Source organism: Channa argus, chromosome 16 (genome assembly GCF_033026475.1).
Source record: "Channa argus isolate prfri chromosome 16, Channa argus male v1.0, whole genome shotgun sequence".
Taxonomy (NCBI): Eukaryota; Metazoa; Chordata; class Actinopteri; order Anabantiformes; family Channidae; genus Channa; species Channa argus.
The window spans coordinates 13,947,501-13,968,220 of record NC_090212.1 but is presented as its reverse complement, the minus strand read 5'-3'; the positions used below and the strand labels follow the sequence as shown (position 1 = coordinate 13,968,220).

At 39.0% G+C, this 20,720-nt stretch overlaps 1 protein-coding gene across 9 annotated transcripts in view; it reads left to right on the top strand.

Annotated features, from left to right (window-relative positions):
* cdin1 (CDAN1 interacting nuclease 1) overlaps positions 1–20,720 on the top strand; it is a 51,492-nt gene that overhangs the window by 10,715 nt on the left and 20,057 nt on the right. For all 9 annotated transcript variants that reach the window (XM_067478722.1, XM_067478720.1, XM_067478725.1 and 6 more), the window contains 8 exons: positions 443–507; positions 1,333–1,393; positions 4,278–4,350; positions 11,447–11,526; positions 11,918–11,967; positions 13,358–13,425; positions 14,583–14,648; positions 14,891–14,996. In XM_067478722.1, the coding sequence (XP_067334823.1) occupies positions 443–507; positions 1,333–1,393; positions 4,278–4,350; positions 11,447–11,526; positions 11,918–11,967; positions 13,358–13,425; positions 14,583–14,648; positions 14,891–14,996 (569 nt within the window). The remainder of the gene's footprint in view (positions 1–442; positions 508–1,332; positions 1,394–4,277; positions 4,351–11,446; positions 11,527–11,917; positions 11,968–13,357; positions 13,426–14,582; positions 14,649–14,890; positions 14,997–20,720) is intronic.

Sequence of the window (20,720 nt, the reverse complement as noted above, 5' to 3'; positions counted from 1 at the left end):
TTTTTAACCAATGCTCTTCCTCTTTTATCCCCTGTACCCCTCCTTTGCAGTGAAGATGGCAATTGAATTGCATGGAAATGTCAGGGTGTGGAATGTGGAATAGGGTCATTGTTTGATCGAAAAACTAGGAATGAATACAAGATTTGAGTAAGGGGGGTACAGGGGGATGGGAGCTTTGAACAAGGTTGCCTTGACACACTTTGACCTCTAGCAAACTTATTGAAATGAAATTACTGTGACCCAAGATCCCTAGCACTTGTTCACATACAATAGAGAATGAAAGAGCAGTCAAGGCTGAATAAATCAGCGTTTTATTTGTACGGTCTGGAAAAGAATAAAAGTAAATAAGTAGTTTTGTATGAAAATTGACGATAATTTTTGTTATTATTATTGTAGTAATTTTGTAGATGTTGCTGCTACATCCGGTTTCTCATTTTGACAGAAACGAACCAAAAGAACAATCTCAAGACACCATGCACCAGATGTTACTGAAAGCCACTACCAAAGGTAGTTTTACTCTGTATTTCTTTGTATTGTTTTGTTTAATCTGTCTTTCTTTTCTGTTCATCTCCTTTGTTTTATTTTTTGTTTTACTTTACTTCATTTTTCATCTGTCTTATTCCACTCGTGTGTGTTCTCTATGTCTTCCTTGTTGGTTGACTGTGGACAGGACTTCCCAAAGTCACTTGAGGGTAGGGTTGGCCACCATGACAGATATATCTCCTTTAAACAAATCATCACCCTCAGGATTCATTCCAGACCTACTTGCACCTGCTAAGTTCTGTTCTCCATATCATATTAAAAGCTGGAGAGAAAAAAAAAATGACACTGAACATTTGCCTTACACAGGCTTATGATGGGGTGATTATATGTAATTCAATAAATACGGATAAATTAAAAAAATGAAAAACAGGCTGTTGGGGGAAATCCTCTTTGCATATTGCAATTAGCCTTTATCTAACTTATTAGGGTATTGTTCAGGGGAAAACAAGGCTGGATAATGCACTTCTAATCCACTTACAACAACAAACCTCAGAGATGATCTGGGTAAGATCTGAGGGGAGCTCTACTTCAGCTGGCGAGGGAAAAAAGGCTTTTTTGGGCGGTAGGGGTTAACTAACTATCACATGCTGTCTGGCTTCAAGGAAATTTGAAGCCCTTCAAGCAGTGCTGTTTTAACCATACCGAGCCTGCCATATGCCACCTAGGGCAAAGTCATCAGGGACATTATCATGTCTTGGCTAGCCTGGTCTCGTCCCCTCTACCCTTCTGTCTGCCTTTGTGGCCATGCATGGTTTTTTTTTACTGCTGTTGTTCTTTGTTATAATAAAGGTATCTGAGTGCAGCCAAGGCACATCCCACTGCACCCGTTCTGCTGGAGCTGGCCAATGAGGTAATGGCATAACCCATTTTTTTTATTTATTTATTTTAAACCTGAAACTTTTTCTGTAAATAGATAGCGGTTTTTGATTTTCCCCCTTGCCTGTTAGTCATTATCTAAATTGGTAAAATGGTCCATTATCAATTATTGAATGTAATTAGCTCCCACATTTATTGAGCAGATGTGAAAACACTTTTTTGTGTTTTTATTATGTCATTTTCTAAATTGCAGTTCAGGTAGAGTTGCTTCAAACTGCGGACGGGTGAGGGCAGGGTCATTGTTTAATTCCTCTCTTCATCACTAATTAGTCATTTACCTTAGGAGGATATTTTAGGCTTTGTACAGGTTGTACGATTCCTACTGTATGATTCCTACAGCACTTTAATTCTTCACATAACCAATTTTCTACATTTTAAAGTAGTGAAAAATAATGTACTCTGTGGTAGTTAGGTTAACTTCAATGTTACAGTATAAAGTTATTATTGCCATAAGGTGAGTACCTAATAATTAATCAACAGTTCCTATTTAGTAAATAAATTGCTGATTATAACATTTAGTAATTTTGAATTGTCATTTGAATGTATTGTTCATCTTTCAGTTTCTCTATATTGTGTTTGCTAGACTGGGCTGTGTAACCTTTTGAAACATTAAAATATACATTTAAATTTTATTGGTGATGAGATTTTAGAGTTTCTTCACCTAAAATCAGAGTAGTTCCTATGCCTCAGTGGCATGTCAAAGGTAGCTACCATCATTCATTCTCCATTTAATTGACACATCTTCAAATCTTTTTTTTTCCTCTAAAGGATTAAATTCAGCTCAGAGATAACAGTCTATGAACCATTTAACTATCATTTTAATATGCTACTTAACATTTAAACCAAGCACTCATGGTCTCCCAGACTGCTAATTGATGTAGTTTCATCCTTTTTATGAGACTATATATCTCCAACAGAGGGGAATAATTAACAATGATGGAAAATATTCATGTATTTTTTTTTGTCCTGAGAAAAAGTCCATGAATGAGGATTCTATATTTGAGATTCGCTGTTTTTTAATGCTTTATGGAGCTTTCTGTAAAGGTTACCTAAACATTCAAGCAAGAACAGACAGTTGTGCTGTACAGTATGTGACCTTCATTAGCTATCAGGGCTTATGACAAGTGAGTTTTACAGAACAATATTCATTCTCAGCACGAATTTAGGCCTTGTGAATCATAGTCACAGGTTAAACTCATGAAGTACTCTCATTTTAGTCTGGAGATGAACTCATGATTAATATGAAAATTAGGGAGAAGCAAGTACCTGAACTAATCGGGTAATCCTTATTCAGCCTGGGCCAGTGTAGGTAATGTTGCCATTTTTCTTGTGTCAGTCCTGGTGCAGGTTACCAGGAACCTGATGGTCTCTCGTTATCCAAAGGTGTAAATGCAGAGCAGGCCAATAAGCACAAAGAGGAAAGGATAAAGTGAAGAGAAAATGAGGAGGTTTAGGGAGAGGATGAACTAGCTGCAGGCTGTAAATGCTGTCAGAGGCCTTAATGAAGATATAAACTCTGTGCTCACCCCTTAATTATTATAGACATGGTTGGCCTTTTTTACAGGCTTCCTTCTTGAAGCAATATTATGGAAATGTTGGCAAATACTACTGCAGGTAAAAAGACATTTTTAGACAGAAGACTGTCTGCTCGCAGCATTACCAGGAAGCATCAGAGAGAAGATGAAACGCACCATTCTCACTACAGGCTGAGGGCAAATTCACTTTTAGTCCCCAATTATGCTAACAAGGGAAAAAATGATCTTTGGCTGCACGTACATTGTGTTTCATAATGAGCTGGCTAGGAATGGCAATGTCTCCAAGCAATGTTTTAATTCCATCTATACTGAAGAGATTGTGAAATTTATTAGATGTCATCTTATTTGCAGAGTAAATTTTGATTAAACAAAAGTGAAATTTTATGTTTGGGGAAAATAATCTTGCTCAGTACACATGGTTTATCTTTAAAGGTTATGCATTCATCTGTACATGCTATGCTGTAATAATAATTGTCACATTGCGCAGGCCTTGACAGTAGCTGTTGGTTTTCCAGTGCACACCATTTTACCAATTTCATTATAATACTGTCTGTAATGAGTGGGCAGGCATTGTGATAAAAAAATCTAAAAAGGTCAGGTAGACATGGTCATTAGGGCTCTGTTACCTGTCAAGGTTCTTCTCTGCACTCAAACTAAAAACACTGCACACCTTTTAAGGTGTCTTTGTGTTCAAAGAGTACTGCAGCCATAGGTTCTATCATTCCTATTAAGCGCTGCATTCCGGTGCATCTCATTGGTTTCTGCAGCTTTGGTTTGGCGATCATTCTAAGATTAAATTTCTCTATTGTGTCTAGCCTGGGTATGGCGTGTGCTGCTTTTTCATGCAAGATGAGAGGCAATGGTTGTCCATTTGACAGAGGCAAAAGCAATTCAGTCGGGTGCATGGCTGCGTAATAGGCGATTTCTTGTTCCTGTGGGAAAGGTTATTGCAAAGCAAGGCTTTCAAAGGCCAATTTGCACAGGGAGTGTCGAAAGTTGGGTCAAGGTTTAGAAATGCAGTAATATCATTTAGAGCCAGAATCATTATTATCTTGTGACATCTGCTGAAGGTAGACTAGCTGTGTAATTTCAGTGCTGTAATTCTTAGGCTCTTTGAAATTTGCCTGTACTTCCAACTGGATATGTGGGATTTAGTCTGAAGGTTCGTAAATAGAGCGATTCTCCAGAGAGAAATAACAATTTCACTAAACTAGTGTTTTGAAGCTGTATTAACTCCCCACTGATGCTACAGTCTGTTTTTTATTAGAGCTAATTCTCTCTTCTTTTTCTTTTTTTTTCTTTTTTTTTTTTTTCCATGTGAAGGTGGATCTGTCTCCTGCACTGATGGCTCGTATCATCCTGGACAGGTTCCTTCAGGACCTGGAGGGTGGAGTGCGTGAGTAACACTTTTCCATTTCCCACTCTGTCCTTTCTATCATTCCTCCCATCAGTCTTAATTGTAGCACTTTGTCTTTTGAATCTCTTTCTCAATGAGTCTCAATTCCAGCTCTAGCTGTTGTGTTTTCAGCCAGACCTAGCCTAATAAGAGACAGAGCACATTTTGTAGTAGCTGCATCCCAGGGCACATGACTGGCAATTAAGCACGGTGAGGACCACCCACGTCTCAACTGCAGTGTGGATCAATGCTAGCTCACCTCATCAGTGTTATTTATAACATCTGTGTTTTCCTTCCTTACCTTCCTTCATCTCCCAATGTATCTATCTACCCCCTACCTTTTCTTTCTCCCTCATCCCCTTCTCTTTCTTCATTCCCACTGGGGTCTCCTCAGGACATAGAGGAAAAGTGAGGCAGTAAAAGCAAACCATTCCTATGTAGTGTTGATGGACACACTGCTGAGAACAGAAATCCAGATACAATAATCATGCCAATATTTGTAGTTACAACTTTTTGTATGTGATATTTGTTAATTCCCTTTTTGTTCCTCTTTGTCTTATTGTGGGATTCCCAATACCTTATGCAGATATGATTCCATATCATTTCAGTGGCCTATCCTGAGGATTGGGTGCATGTCCGTGTCTGTGCAGTAGTCAGTGCTTTGAGAGTGAATCGCATGATGTCAAAAAGACGTGCTTCCAATTTAATCAAGAAGGAGATTAAAGTGGATGTGTGTTATTTTCAACTTCGCCACAGCACAGTCATTTGTCAAAGTCAGAGATGTGATTGCTTTGGACCCACCGTTATCCACTGCCTGTCAAAATACTAGCCTGAGCAGCTTGTAGAACAGGGCATTCATCCAGGAGAAGTACTCAGTCTCAGATAATAGCCCACTGCATCCCTCCATCTCCATACAGTGAAAACATGCTTTATTATTGCTCAGAATAGATTTGTAGCAGATGAAGCTTCCTGAATGATTATTGTTTAATTTAAAAACAGTGTTGTAACCATGCAGCATCTCAATGTTTGCAGCCTAGCCAGCAATGTCGTAGTCTTGGTTTTTCTTGTAGAAAGTGATTTTACAGAAACTGGATCACTTTTACAGGACCATCTTAGACCTAAATCAGCTTAGCTTAGGACACACCAGAAAAAGATCAATCCTGGCAAAATAGTTTGAATGTCACCTGCCAAATAAATATGACCCATTTTTAAATTATAATGTAATTACATTGTACCACTGCTGGCAGCTGTAAAGTCAGTGGCTAGGATGGTGACTTCTGTTTTGACACCACTTCTCTGCAGTATCCTTATGACCTCAGAATGAATTGCTGCCCACACAGGCTTCATTCTCAAATCGTCCAATCTCTCATTGTGTATGTTAAGCTCTTGTAATGTGTTTCCATTATGGAACAATGCAAGGATAATTGTCTTTGCTGGCAATTAGCTAACAGGTTGGCTTAGTGCTATTGGCATGCATATCCGTCGTGCCCCCACCAGCACCAGACTATGCTTGTGTATGTGTGTGTGTATTTGAGTGTTTTTGTTGGACTCTAGAGGGTGGGTAGGCAGTAGCACTACAAAGATCAATAGACTTCTATATAAGGGACATTACCCCCAACTGGGTGAGTGGCTCGCCTTTGCCTAGCACCATCGTTTTTTTTTTATTCCCCTTCTCTTTCCCTTTGCATTTAAGAGACACATGAATGGGGCCTTTGGGACTGTGGAATATATGTACAATCACTAGTGCTGGATCAATACAGAGTTTTAAATTGTTTTCTGTCCCTTCCTTGTTTTGTTTTGCTCGCTTGTTGTTGTCGTCTTCCCCCTCCCCATCGCACACCTCCTTCCTACTAGCTTCACACACCACCACTACACCTCAACATGACGACACCACCAACAAACTGCCTCCCCCTTTCCTTGCAGCAAAGGTATTGGAGAGGGCATCAGTCAAGCAGCGTGAAAGACTATCTGGTGGCGCTTGTAAATAAATCAATACATTCAAAGCAGTTTTATCACGTATTGAATTTGAAATCAACATCCATAATGCTTCTTGTCTCATGAAAACAGACTTGGTAGTAGTGCAAAAAAGGTCACGTGCAGTTTTGTGCTGTTTATATAAACTGTTTGCAGGTCACTGGAAACTGCACAATGAGTTTTAGGAATTATACAGCAATCTGAACCAGTTAATACAGTGTCAGTGTAAATGCCAAATTTCTTTCTGAGTTGTTTTTTTTTTTCCCAAACCACATCATAGAGGACAAGAATGTTTCAGTGAAGTTTGTAAGCACAAGTAAGGCATTGTATAAAAACTTTTTAAAAAGTCAAAAATAAAGGAAATTGCTTGAATTGAAATAATAAAAGCTCTTATCTTTAACTTCAACTTTTCTAAATCTTAAATGTTAAATAAGGATTTTTTGTATCAAAATAAATTTAATGACAAATTCATAATTGAAATTGATTTTTGTTTTTTGGCAAAAATTTTTTGCATCATTTAAATACAAAAATGTAGCTGAGACTTACATACCTGTGTGTTTTTACTGCTTAAAACTTCTTCAATGGAATTTTATAAAATTGAAAGTAAATATTAACCCAATACCTGAAATGCAACGAAACCGGTAGTCCAAATAATAACATTAAAAAAATGTGTCAGCTTTATTATAGTATAGAGTAATAATAAATAGATAAAAATAAACAATTTAAATGTTAACATCCCACTAATCTTGTAGTCCGCTGATTCTATATATTCTATATATAGATATAGAACATATTTTCTATAAATGATACAGTTACATTGTATACCTAATATTATACCTAATATTATCTTTCCAGCTTTATATCAGTGGGTACATTGGGGGAGCTCCTGTTCTTTTTTCCCCCCTATGCTATCTCTATCTTTCTCTTTATTCCTCCTTTAGACAGGAGTTGATGTGTCTCTAGATTTAGACATACTTTTTTTTTTTTTAAGGAAGCAATTTTGCTAGTTATTTGACCTTTTCCATTTTCCCAAGGCCCAGCTCGAGATTAGATTGCTACTCCATGTTTTGTAACTATGTGATTCGACATCCTTTAAGATTTATTGTCACATTCCTTTACAGAAGCCTTGTACGCAAGGTTATAAATGTCCTGTGTTTGATGTTAACACTGTGAGAATGTAAGCGTCGACTATGATCCTTCGGTTCCCTGACAGAATTCATAATAGCTTCACTGTTTTGCAGATCAGACGTGTTGATAACTGATATTGTATTATGTTCTACCCTTTAAAATTGAAACTTAGTATCCACTATGATTGTTATGGTTCCTCCTCTCTTGTCTTCAAGTGCTCCTCTCTTCTCCCCCTCTCCACTGTGGCAAAGCTGGTGTGTAAATGCAGCATTTTTTTTCTAAATAATGAAAGCAAGGGCACTTCATTAGAAAGAGGGAGGGAGTAAGAAGGCAAAGGCAGTGTGTGTGTGTATGTGCTTGTGTGCATGCTTGCGTGTGCACAAGGGAGGTAAGCAGCAGCGTGGCACTTCACTTGACAAGTATACTAATTACTCCTTTTCAGCAAAGAAGCTCCAGTCAGCCTCTGCCACAGTCTTAATGGCCCGACCTAGGAAACCTCTATCCATAGCAGAGCCTCCCCAGATCTTCTATTACTATTGCTACGCACGCACGCACGCACGCACGCACGCACACACACACACACACACAAAGAAAAATGTAGAGTCTCATCTCACTGCTATCAGGGAGAATCAGGTGGAAGCAGATCAGTTCTGCCCCAGTAACCTCTTCAGGGACTGGGCTCCTCCTGCACAGGAGATACCACCTCATATCATCAACTAGCACCTACACACCACCACAGAAAGCTTTAAAAAAAGAAAACAGATTTTTTTTTTTCGCCTTCCTCTTGTCTCCCACCCTCTCTCTCTCTCACTCACTCACACTCTCTCTCTCTCTTTCCCATCTTCTGTTTTTTTCAATACGGGAGGATAAATTTAAAAGGAGTAAATTGGAAAATCAAATGAGGGCTTTAGGCAGCCGCAGAGATTTGCAGAGCTGTCGGCCAGCGTCGAAGAGCCTCATCCATCATGTCCCACAAGTAGTCAATTCCTCTAGTATCTGTAAATGTTTTCAGATATTAGCCAATTTATATGCTCCGAGATTCATCATGGAAAATCAGCTTTAGCGGCGCACATTATCAGGACCTGTCTCTCCCTTGCTCCATGAAGTTTGATGAACGAGTGCGCCTCCACAGCTCAATGGCTTGTGCATGGGGAGTGGGGGTGGAGGGGGGTATAGAGAGGAAATATGTAGGTGCCCCCCCCCATCCATGGAAAAAAAGTGCTTTTTTTTAATTAATAAACAAACTTGCAGAGGAGCTCATCAGTGTCAGGGGCAATAACAATCGTCATCCATTATTGTTTATTACGGTCCTCCCTCAACAAATGTTGCTATCTAATGAGGTTTCTCGACATTTTTTTGTGTTTGAGATAATGACTTTTTCACCCTGGTGGAGAAAGGAAGAGTAGTTACAAATGACACAAGTAAGCAATGAGAAATCAAGCCAAGGTTATGTTGCTGTTACCTTGTTCTGCATAGTTTATCTTGTTTTGGAGTTGCATATGAAAACAGGCTTGTGATTTGTTTACACCGGTTGTTTTCTTTAGCAAATCCCAATGGAGGCGTAGCGTTTCACATCTATTATTCTCTTCTTCTCTGTTCTTTTTGTTCAGATGTTGACGATGTTACACGGTGCCTTAGTCAGAATTTATACCAACATGGGACAATTACAGTAAATTTGGTGAATGTTTACAATGTGCAAAGTTGTGCTGCGGGGCTTTGTTCTCTGTGTCTGGTATTCTTTAGATTATTCTTTTTATTTTCCTGTGTGTGTTTTTATGCATGCGTCTTCGTGAGCCATAGTGTGTGTATTTAAAGACTGTGCAGTGTGTGTGTGTGTGTGTGTGGTGGAGAGGAGCTCAGAGTGTCGTAGAGGAGTGCTGCCATGCAAGGCGGGGGTGTCTTTAATAAATGTATGCTGATGTTGGAGGCTGCAACGATGCGAGGGATGCAAGGGCCCTGTTGTTATTTACTGCTGTGTTTGTGCACAGCAGCGAATCCTGGGCCTGCAAATGGCATTACAGCCCATGATGAATGAGCATTAGGGTAAACTCATTTTAAAAGCATCCTGATTTATTAGCGGCCTGGCCTTCCATTTTCATCAGGTCAATGCTTGGCTGAAATTCCACAATGTCAGCGCCAAGGTCACCTCTTTATGGCTATTTTTAACTCCATTGCTCAAACAGAAAAGAAGAAAGGGGTTCTATCACTTATTATGGCCAACTACCAAAAAATAGCAAAGGAGTATAGAGAACAAGAAGAGGGAACATTAAGTCTAGTCCTGGAAGTGTTTTTGTGTGTTATATGAGAGACCAAAATGTGGTGGTGGTCAACCTCCAATTATAAACTCTAGTAAGACAAAAGCTTTAATGGCTGCCGTTTGCCTTCTGGGAGGTTTATTACACACTACTGTTTTGCAGAAGCAGCGTCAAATCTATAAAACGACCATTAGGAAGAGGGAAAAAATCAATCAAAATGCCATTAAAGTGGAATAAGTTGCCAATATTGCTGATGTGGTTGCAGGTCCTTTGATTTTCCTTCAGATTATTAGGCACAGTCGAGTAGTGACTTTGTTAAGGGAAACCAGTGTTGTTGGGGAGTAATATGTCTCCTGGCTTCATAAAGTTTGCTGCCTCATATTTCCTACTTTATTGATTGTCCATTATCATTTGTCATGAGGTGTCCTAACTCAAGGGGAAAATATAACCCTCTTTCTTCACCGCCGCCCGCACTGCACAGGAGCATGGTATGGATCTGCGTGTGAAGGTACCAATCTCTGAGAAAAATGAGCAAAGAAATAAAGCACAGCCCTGTGCCTTGCAGCTCTAAGAGGCAGTGTGGGGTTATGGGTTGGGCTGGGGGACTACTGTGGCTGGGAGAGACTTGAAAAGAGAAAAAGAGTCTTCCCCCCCAAAAAAATAAAACAAACAAAAGAAAGAGGTGGCAAAGACGGATGAAGGAAAAGGAGAAGAAACAGAAAAATATGAGGGAGTGCTCAATGGGCTTTGTTCTTAATCTACCCCTTACCTCTTTATTTCATGAAAAGGTATATGAAGGAGCACACCATTGTTTGTCCTCTCTGTAATAGTTTCCTCAAAGAGCACTGCCTTCTCAAGAAATGCAAAGGGGAAGGCAGTACAGAAAAGAAGCGTCTTAAGGGTTTTAGATGATCTTTTAAATGCCTTTCTGTTAATGAAATTCGTTAAACAGGTGCCTAATGATGCAGTCAGTGCATGTGTAAATGAAGACTTTTTAAATTGATCCCTTTTCAGTTGAGGATTTTTTTTTTTAACTCACTCTTTATCCATTTTTATACATCTTTAAATAGGCTGTATTGTTTTTTAATAGTTATATGCTGTGCACCATTTTCTACATGAGCCTGGGTGTGCACTGTTAGTACAGGCACCTTCCATGCCTGAAATGTGAATAGAAACATTCTTGTATTGTCTATAATGCTGCAAGTCTGTCAGAACTGTGTGTGTATATATCACTAAAATGGCATGCCTCAACCATTTCGTCACACAATGATACAATCCATTTAATCCAAATCTTTTTAAGAAATGATTTAAGGTATTTTTTGCTGTTGCAGTACCAGCGAATCAGTCCGGCAGGCTTTTCTTTCCTGATTTATAATGTTAGTAGAGCAAGAATGGGGATGAGAGATGCAGAATAGTCAGCGTTCATAACATAGATAAACTACATGGGCTCCTGTGCTCTGAACTGAAAAATTTATCTATAGAAAATCTATGTAGACACCAAGCAGCCATCTGATTGACTAATGTGGAAATACTGCAGTGACAGTGGCATAGTGAATTACAGTGTGTCAGGCCTGTATTTTCTCTCTACATTTTAAATGTTTGATTTACAGCAATTTGATTGTTTTTTTAAATGTAAAAAACAAAGTCATTATGTTGATGTAATCAGCACAATTATGTGAATTTTATTTTTTTATTATTATTTTTTTTTCTCCTCTCTTTTCTTTCTGCTTTGGTCTCAGCCTCTAAAACAGTTCTCAACAGCATGCTTAAGGAGCCATCATTAATACCTGACCAGATTTTAGCCAATAACATCTATCAAGTAAGTGTTTCAATCTTTTTTTAAATTTAAATTGAAATGTTACGTAAAATAATTTAAGTTGTTTGATGTCTTTGATTACTTGTTCATCTTTACAATTTAGTTGTTTCTATATTTTAAGAAAGTTTGTTGGCCTAATGTACATGTAACAGATATACTGCTTACATACAGTAAGTTTTGAAATGTAGCACCAGGCTGACAGACGGCATCAGCTACTCATGTTTGCTGATGAGGTCACATGAGAGCCCACAGTCACGCCTGCCATTTTGCCAGCACCTCCTGTGTGTTTTCTCCTTTCCCAGAACTGTACGGGCTTCCTTCTCTCACCTCCCTTTCACCCACCCACCCTTTTCACACACCATAATATTTCTTCCCCCCACCCTTCCCTTTTCAGTGCACAATAAATGACTGCTGTTATGGACCGCTGGTAGACTGCATCAAACAGTATCCTATCCCATAAAATTTTAAGCCTGAAATTGACGAGAGCTATTGAAGGGGATGAGATGTGTCTGGCTTCACCTGACATAAAAGTTCTGCTTCACAGAGGAAGTGTTTCATCCCGCCTGCCATTTCACTATTCCCGATACAGAGGCTGGAAGGCGATGAAGGGAAGAGGTAGAGGAGAGGATTGGCTGATCTAAATGCATCTTCATGTGCATGCAAAGGATCAGACCCAATGCTCTGATATACCAAAAGCCTCAAAGAGGCTAATGTGTCGTTTTATTGTCTTTATATTTTCCCAGATTCTTTTAAAATAACAACAACATCAATAAGTCCTAAATGCATGTCCCATATGAATTTCTTTGCTCAAGTTGTCACCATGGAGCACTCTGGACTCATCAGTCCATCTTGAAATCTACACATTTGCAGTGTCCTTTTATGTTGCTTAACTACAAATACCCCCTACATGTCTAGTAGGGGCATGGCCTTGACTATAGGGACACAATTGGAGTGCAGTACTATACAGGGGCAAGCAGCTGGGTACCAGACCAGCTACTTCCTGGGGGAGGAGACTTATTTGGGTATGTGTACATATATATGTCTGTATGTTATTGTGTCTGTCCAGGCTTCCGTGCATGTAGTGGGGCTGAGTTGTTCTGTTCATAGCCAGTCTACCCTGTCACATCCTGCCCTCCTTCCACATCCTCCTTTTTACCTTTCTTTGGCTGTCCTCTTGTTAATGTCAACTTAAACTTTGTCACTCTTTCACAAAGAGTTAATGACAACTGCCCCACTACTATGTGCTTTCAAAGAACCGTCCACACGTGGAAGAAATAGTTCTTGTGTCAGGAAGGAAAAGCAGGAATTAATTAAAACAGTTTTGATACATCTGTGTTTGTTGAGAATAGTACAGTACTGTTCTCTCTGTCTGCTGGAATAAACAAGTTCTACACGTAATGCTAATTGTGGCATCAAGCCTCATATGTCCTGATGTAAAATGGCATTTATTCTAAAAGCATTTTTTCTTGAAAGATTTTACTGAAATTACTGGAGCAGCTAGTCTGTGTTCTCTATGCGTTTTGCCAAATTGGTATTTGTTTTGTCTTCCTCATTTAGGTAATGCACTTTGGAGGTTTGTTGTGTAGCTTAAGGTTAACCTGAAAGCTCTGATTCTGCTCCCATGATACATCAGCATGAAGAGAAGTGGTTTTCACTTTACATAATGCCAATAATGGAGAAAAGCAGAAGTTGAGCTTACATACTCTAATTCCTGTGCATAAAGTTTCCACAATAACCTACTGTAATGTAGTAAAAAAATTATCACGTTAACTTACGTGACATAAAATACCACTGTTGCTGTGCTTTGTTGGAATCCTTGACCCTCTATTCTCAGTGCTATCGGCCAAGAGCATGAGGTGCTGCTCCGTGACAAACTGAGGGAGAGGAACCTTTCCTTTCTAGGTAAGCCATCACTTAACCTTCTCACATTTTAAAGTCACTTTTGTCATGGCAGTTTTTTTGTTTTGTTTTTTGGGAAGACCGGGAGCTGTTATCAAATATCCCAATTTCTTTCCTAACACCATTGTCCTTTTCAAACATTATTAAATCAAGATGGTGTCCAGGTGTGAATTTATGATCCAGAATTTTTAACCCCCTTCCCCCTTACTTTCAGTCATTCCTATCACACTATCATCCCATAGGTCAGATGAGTGATGAAGGATAAAAGTAATTCCTTTGGTCATTAAGACAATATCATTTATTTTGACCCGGTGTGCTGACCTTTCTTCAGGGCTGTACTGAGTACTGTTCAGATTTCGGGGGGCACTACGACCACTGAGGCGGCCTCACCACATCTGACAAATGGATTTGCAATAAGCTATGGAACAGCAGGGATGGCCCATTAATTTTAATCAAAGGTGATGTAAAAAGATAATCAAAGCCACAGTAATGTGGCAATGTCAACAGCCCAGTAGGAGTGGATAGTGGTCCCCATCCTACCACAGACATATACACCCAAATTACCCTACCCTGGATGTCCCTCTGCAGCCTTCCTTTCTCCGTCCTTCGCTGATGCTACCTCCTCACCACCACCACATCCAACCTCTATCTCTGCTCAATTCCCTTCCATGCCTCATTAGTTGAGCTTGGCTGGAGACAAAGAGGCAGGCCCTTGGAACTGAATGACCTGGTCAGCCAGAGATTTAATGGAGAAATCAGGTGTTGTAGGGATAACGGCCGAAGCCTGCCAAAAGTCAAGGACAATGGCTGCAGCCTTTCCAGGCAGGGATCAGACTTACAGAGGCTATAATGCTAACCTTGTCTTCTTGCTGTATATTTTATAAATTGCTCGCAAACTGCAAACCTGGTGAGCAACTGTTTAACTGGGCTTTAGAGGTTGTTGTGCAACAACAGCGAATACTTGGCAGATGTAGTTAATGGTTTTACTGTGCGATCCTCCACTGTTATTTTGACTACTTTGCTAACTGAGAGGGGATTTCTTACCAGAGTCTTGGTGAACACAGTTGGATCAGTAGTCTGTGACTGATGTACACACACCTAACTGAATGTACTGAAACATATTGTAGTCTCAGGTCTGTTCTGCATTTTGTCTTCTGTAGATGAAAACCAATTGAGAGCTATGGGCTATGACAAAACACCTGATATAATCCTTGAGGTTCCAGTTGGTTAGTATTTACATTATAAATGTCAATATTTATCTGAAATAACTTACTCCTAACCTTTAGTACCATTTTTCAAAAGTCATTATTTAATTGTCAAAACCATGTCAGATCATATTTGATATTTGTGAATAATGGTCTCAAAAAAGAAAAAGAAAATGTCACTTGTCCCTTCTAGATTTTGTTTGTGTTGATTTTATGTCACCAGTTTTTTTTAAGTGTCATTATATGTTTCTGTTTATGAAAAGCTGTGGAGGGACACATTGTACATTGGATTGAGAGCAAAGCCTCATTTGGAGATGACCATAGCCATCGCACCTATCTCAATGAACAGTTCTGGAGCTACTGGAACAGGCGAGTCTTTGCTTTGTATTCTGACCTCTTAGTGTTTTTTGCATGTTTCTTCATTTGCTTGATCTGAATGAAGCATTTTGCAGCTGCCATTTTCCCAGTCTGTCTATTGTGTCTAATTTCTCATTTTTCACCACAAACCACAATCCGCTTTTCTCAGTATTATCAAGGCAAGTCATATCTCTGTTTAACAATCCTAACCACTTCCTCGCTGGCATATGACGCGCTAACCCCAGACTTCCATATGATACATCTGAACATCACACTACTTCCCCACCCACTCCTTTCACTGGAGTCCTTTACAGCCTGAATGGCCTGCCTGTGAGCTTGATTGTTTTCCAGAGTAACACACATTGTTTTTTTGTTTTTTTTAAGGAAAGCTGGGAAATGGGTGATTTACCCATTGCATCTGTTGTCATGAGAACTTTTGGACAGGAACGGGATATTGTGGTCTAATCCTGGGGGAAGAGCAAATATGTTGTGCTAGTAATCACAACAAAAAAAAACCCACGTTTAATACTGAAAATTCTATAGGCTTTAATGCATTTGGGCATAATCAGGAAGGGCGAGTTTTGTGTTTGGTGCACATCTAGTTAGTATTGGTCACACATGTTTTTTATGTCCCTGACTCACTTGGCACACTAAGTTGGAAAGTCACCTGCACTGCCTTTATTTGCCTCGCTATGGCTCAGGCCTGCCTCAGCTGTGAAAGTCTGCTGACATGTTGTGACATGGTGCTGAAGCACCATGAGATACCAGCCTTCATGTACAGTCAGACTATCTCTGTCTTTGTTTCAGTTTCTTTGGTCCATGTACAGTACTGAAGCAGGATCTATTAGGAAAGGAAAAAACACAGAATATGCTTGACTAGAATATGTCATGTATTATGTTCCTACCCTTAAACAATACTGGTATAATATTGCTATCTTTCTATCATATAAGATGACACGTTAAAAAATATAATTTTTCTTATTGATAAATTATTTTTTAATCAAAATGGTAGGTAATATGTAAAATAGGTAAAAACACAATCTGAGACCACTTAAATAGTCAGATCTCAGTCTGTAATATACAATTTTAAATGAATTAAATCTTCGTTCTCAGTTTTCCTGTGCAATATACAAATAATGGAAGTTTTTACTTTCAAATGCAGTTTTCAAAATATGTTTTTTAATAAAGTGAAATAAGGGTTCCTTACTTTTAAACTGTTAGCCCAGCCTACCAATGACTGGCTCACTGCTTTCACTTTTGCTCAGAAGCTGCCAGTGGAACATTTATTTGATTTTCATGGAACATGACCCATTCCATGTTATTGAGGGGTTAAAATGTGCGAGATGAGGTCTTGGTAATAATCAGCGGTGCGTTTTTTGTTTTGTTTTATTTTTATTATTCTGCTTCTTCTTCTTCATCTGCTTCTGTTTCTTCTTCTTCATATGCTGCTTCTTCTTTTTCTTTTTCTCAAAGCAACATAGTTCTATTTGGAAATGGCCTGCTTCCAAAAGGAAATAAAATCAGCGGTCCTCATAAATATTTTACTGTATAACCCATTGTGCTTTCTTGGTTTAGATTGAAGAAAATGGCATTAAACTGACTTCAGTCTTTCTCTTAAGGTACTCTTGGCATTAGTTTATAGTAGGTCAAAATATCAGAATACTAAAAGCTTGATTGGATGGTTAAGGTTAGTGTGAGGCTTACATCTTTGCCAACGGGTGTCTTTTTATTGATATTCACTCGGGCGGCCCTGTCCAAGTGTATTAAGGAAATGACAAAGTAGATCCCATCATGTCAACCAGGAGCTCGGTCAGATAAACATTGTCGCGTCAGAAAGGAAAAAATGTCAGTCCCTTTAGATCCCACATTTCCCAGCACCCATGTGATTTTTAATTGACATTTACTGCTGACATTTCCAAATGGGCCTCATCTTTCTCTTATTGTTAGACCTTGTACAACATCGTCTGAAGTTCAAGTGTGTGTGCACATGGCGTATGTTTGCGTGGGTTTGAAAAATGAAGGCATTTAAATGCAGTGAATTTGGGGTCAACACTTTGTTGTCATTACAACATAAACCAGTAGAGAAGCAGGGGACAAGAGAGTGATGACTTGACATCATCCTGTTTTCTCTTCCTATTAATTGGTTTCATTTTATGAGATGGACCCTGAAGGGCTGGTGTTTAGGATGTTTGTCCATTCCTCAAACTGAGACTTCATTGCTTGACACTAAAGCTTTCTCTTTTCTTTTTGACTGCCCTTGGAATCACAGAGCAGTGTTTGTAATTACTTCATTGCCCCTGACTGACATTTCCAGTGAATTTGCTTATTTTTCACGAATTCCCACTTTGCCTTAACTGAGCTGCTTCACCCATTGCTTGTGTTAATTGTTCTTGCCTTGCCCCAAAGCATTGCAGACTGAGCTATGGGAACATGTTTTTATAGAAGGCAAAAAACATAACTAATTTTCCCTCTGAAGCCCTCACCAACTGCATTTATCATCCAAACAATAGTCTTGCCAAAACACTAACCCCATAATGAACCCCTCTTCAGTGGAATGAGGGGTAATGACGCTTCACCTACAATGCTCCCAAGAAAAGAAGAAAAAAAAAGGGGGGGGGGGGGTGATTCTGTCTTATACAGAATCATGTGCTGTGTTCAGGCCCAGTGCCTGGATGAGATTGCGAAGCAGCAGCTATTGGTGTCTTCTAGCCATCAATCTTAGCTGGTGGTGTTCCAGAGCCAGCAAGCCCTCTGCTCTGACGGATGTTCAGATAATTGAGTTATCCATCTCACCCAACTATCAGAGTTGCATAAAAATTATTCACCTGCTGGTGAATATTAAACACATAATGAGCCTCTTGTGTGTTTTAGGAGAAGTGGGTAAGGTTAAACACAGCATGTAATGAAATATAGACCCCTTATGTGGTAACACATAAGCCTTACCTTAACTGCCCCATCCTGATTATGGTGTACTTAAATCAATTATGGTTGGCAAAGTTCGTCCCATAACACACCAGATAGCAAAGTTATTGCCCTGTACTTTTCAGATTTACCTATCACATACTTTATTAAGAGTAAATTCAGATGATGGTTAGTGTATGGTGATGTACTTATTATTTGTGCACTTTATTTTTTGTGATGTTTGCCTAAATTCTGAAAATATTAGATGTGGCTTTGTATAAGTTTTATTTTAGGAGAAATCCTATTGAAGGGCATAGTTGAACAACATTGGTCACTGTGGGATTTAGTCACCTAATATGTTGTTGAATGTGTTGGGAAAACAAGACACCAGAGAAGTTTTAAAACTTGATGGATGGATAAATAGAAGGCTCTATAGATCAATAATTGGTTTTCATTGTCACGAGAATGTACACCACAGCTTGAAATATACTGTAAACATATAAACATTACCTCTACACCCCTTCACAGGCAATGGCAACAAACATTCCTCATAAACTGATATTGTTTGTCTTTTGTATTCTGGTTGTCAGACAGCACCAAAGCCACAATTTAATTTTTGAGATTTTGAAATATCATACTGTTTTCCTTAAAATAGCTTTTCAGCAACAAAACTAGCTATAGCAAATTAAAAAGGTAAGTATAAGTTTCACCCATTTTCCCTTCCACATTCCACCCAGCCCAACACTGTGGACAGCCTGTTTGGCAATGAGCATGAAAATCAGTGCACCCCCACCCAAAGTAAATCAGCTGTGAGATTCATAAACTGCAAATGTGTCAGAGTTGAAAATGTTAGCACTCCTAATGGAGGCTGGAAAAGGTTAGATCTGATAAAAAGCTGTCAGCTATCCACAAAAATGATTTATAGCAATATAATGGGACAGTATGCCTCATTTCTTCTTCATATGAAATGGGGTTTAAGACTTTTGGATTTGCTATTATACATCACCTGGCTTGACCACTTTGAGAGTTTGAATACACGCACATGCATTTGTGTTTCGTCTCAGTCCTTGTTTTTGTAATTTTGAATTCTCATACCCCAAAACTGTATATCCATATCCATAGAAATCTCTTTTGCACAAATGATATTAGTGCTTGTTCTTTGTTGTAAGATTTTTTTTGATGCACATAATGGAAGCAAAACTACAATTAATGAGGAAGTCATAATTCTGAAGACTCACCAGACTGTTCCTACAACATCGCTAATCTGCAAGCTGACACATTGGCTAATGAATAGACAGAAATCTGATTTATGTGATGTTTTATATTAGTTGACACAGCTGCAATTAGACATGTTGAGTTCTTTGTGAACTTTTTCCAATTATATCTGGGACTGTATGCTGTAGATTTTACAGCTGAAATTGCACAGCACTTCTGTTATAGTCTCAGAACCGTCAATCCGGTTGCGACATCAAATTAATTTTTTGATTCAAGATATTGTACATTGCTATCCTGTTTTAATAGACATGTCTGTCATTTTTTGTTGAACGTTGCAAAGAAGTGATGGCAGGAATGCTTAATTAGTAGAGTGTAATGACACGATGTGTTGTAGACAGCCCTTATTGAATTCATCTGAATATGCCTAGAACCTTAGATATGCGAATAGTTTGTATATGGTTGGTTTAATAAAAACAAAGGGATTGAAGAAATACATACATGTGCATATACATGTACAGTATGTGTTTGCTTGGTAATGGTCAGACATGTGGGCCCATTTATTGCAGTTGTAGCCTATGAGGAATATAAGCCTCAGCAGAAGCAGCAGGGCCATCATAGAACCACAGCAGATAGGGGATGTCACCTGAGAGAGGGTGCCCACAGGCCGTGGCCACTGCTGATCAAATGAGGCTGGACACTACAAGGCCGTCCCCCAGGACAGGTGCTGGTAATTCTGGGGTGACAGTGTGACACCTCCAAGACTTTTGCCCTGCCATACTTTACTTTACCTTCCTGTCAAAGGTGTGCACAACAAATAAAGGGTAAAAAGATAATGGGCTTTTTTTTTTTCAAATATGTATTTACTAGAGATGAAACATGTGGTATGTGTTCTAATAGCTTAATCTCAGCATAATAGCAATTCTAGTTTCTTACTATTTATAAGGCTGTGAAGGTTATCAGGTTTTAAGGTTGTGGACTAAGTCTTTAATATGTCTGGAAAAGTCAACATAAATCTTAATTTCCTCTTTCTTCAAAGCACAAATATCAGTTTTCCTAGTAATGCCTAAATGCCTCTAACATTGCCTTCTTCCTATTTATAGCTATGGATACCCCATGCACTGCAGGAACGTGGCCTTTTTTATTGTTTCCTTTGTTATCACATCCTCTTGCAAAATATTCCACAGCTAGAAAAATAGTTATCAACAATAGTTATTCCTTTAGGGCTTTGCAAATGTTTGTTTTAGGGTACATCAGAACACAGAAGTGTAATACTGGCCCCCAAAGCACAAGCAACTTGGAATATTAATGGCAAATGACAAGTGGGGTCTGATGCTTCAAGGATTTCATGCTTTTAAGGATGCACATTTGGGGGCATTGTTTAAGGTGTCTGGGGTGTAATCTGCAGTCTCAGGTCTCCAGCAGCCTCAGGATTTAGCTTTGCTTAAGCCTCCGTATCCTATTTATTTTTGTAAGGTTGTATGTGTGCATTATCTAAATTTGTCATTTACCATTGAGTGTGAGAGCAGCTTTGACACGGCCGTGTGTGTGTGGGTATAAATGAGGAGCAGGACAGAAAGCGGCACCCCAGCGATATATATCCCTCCTCCTGTCTTTCTGTTT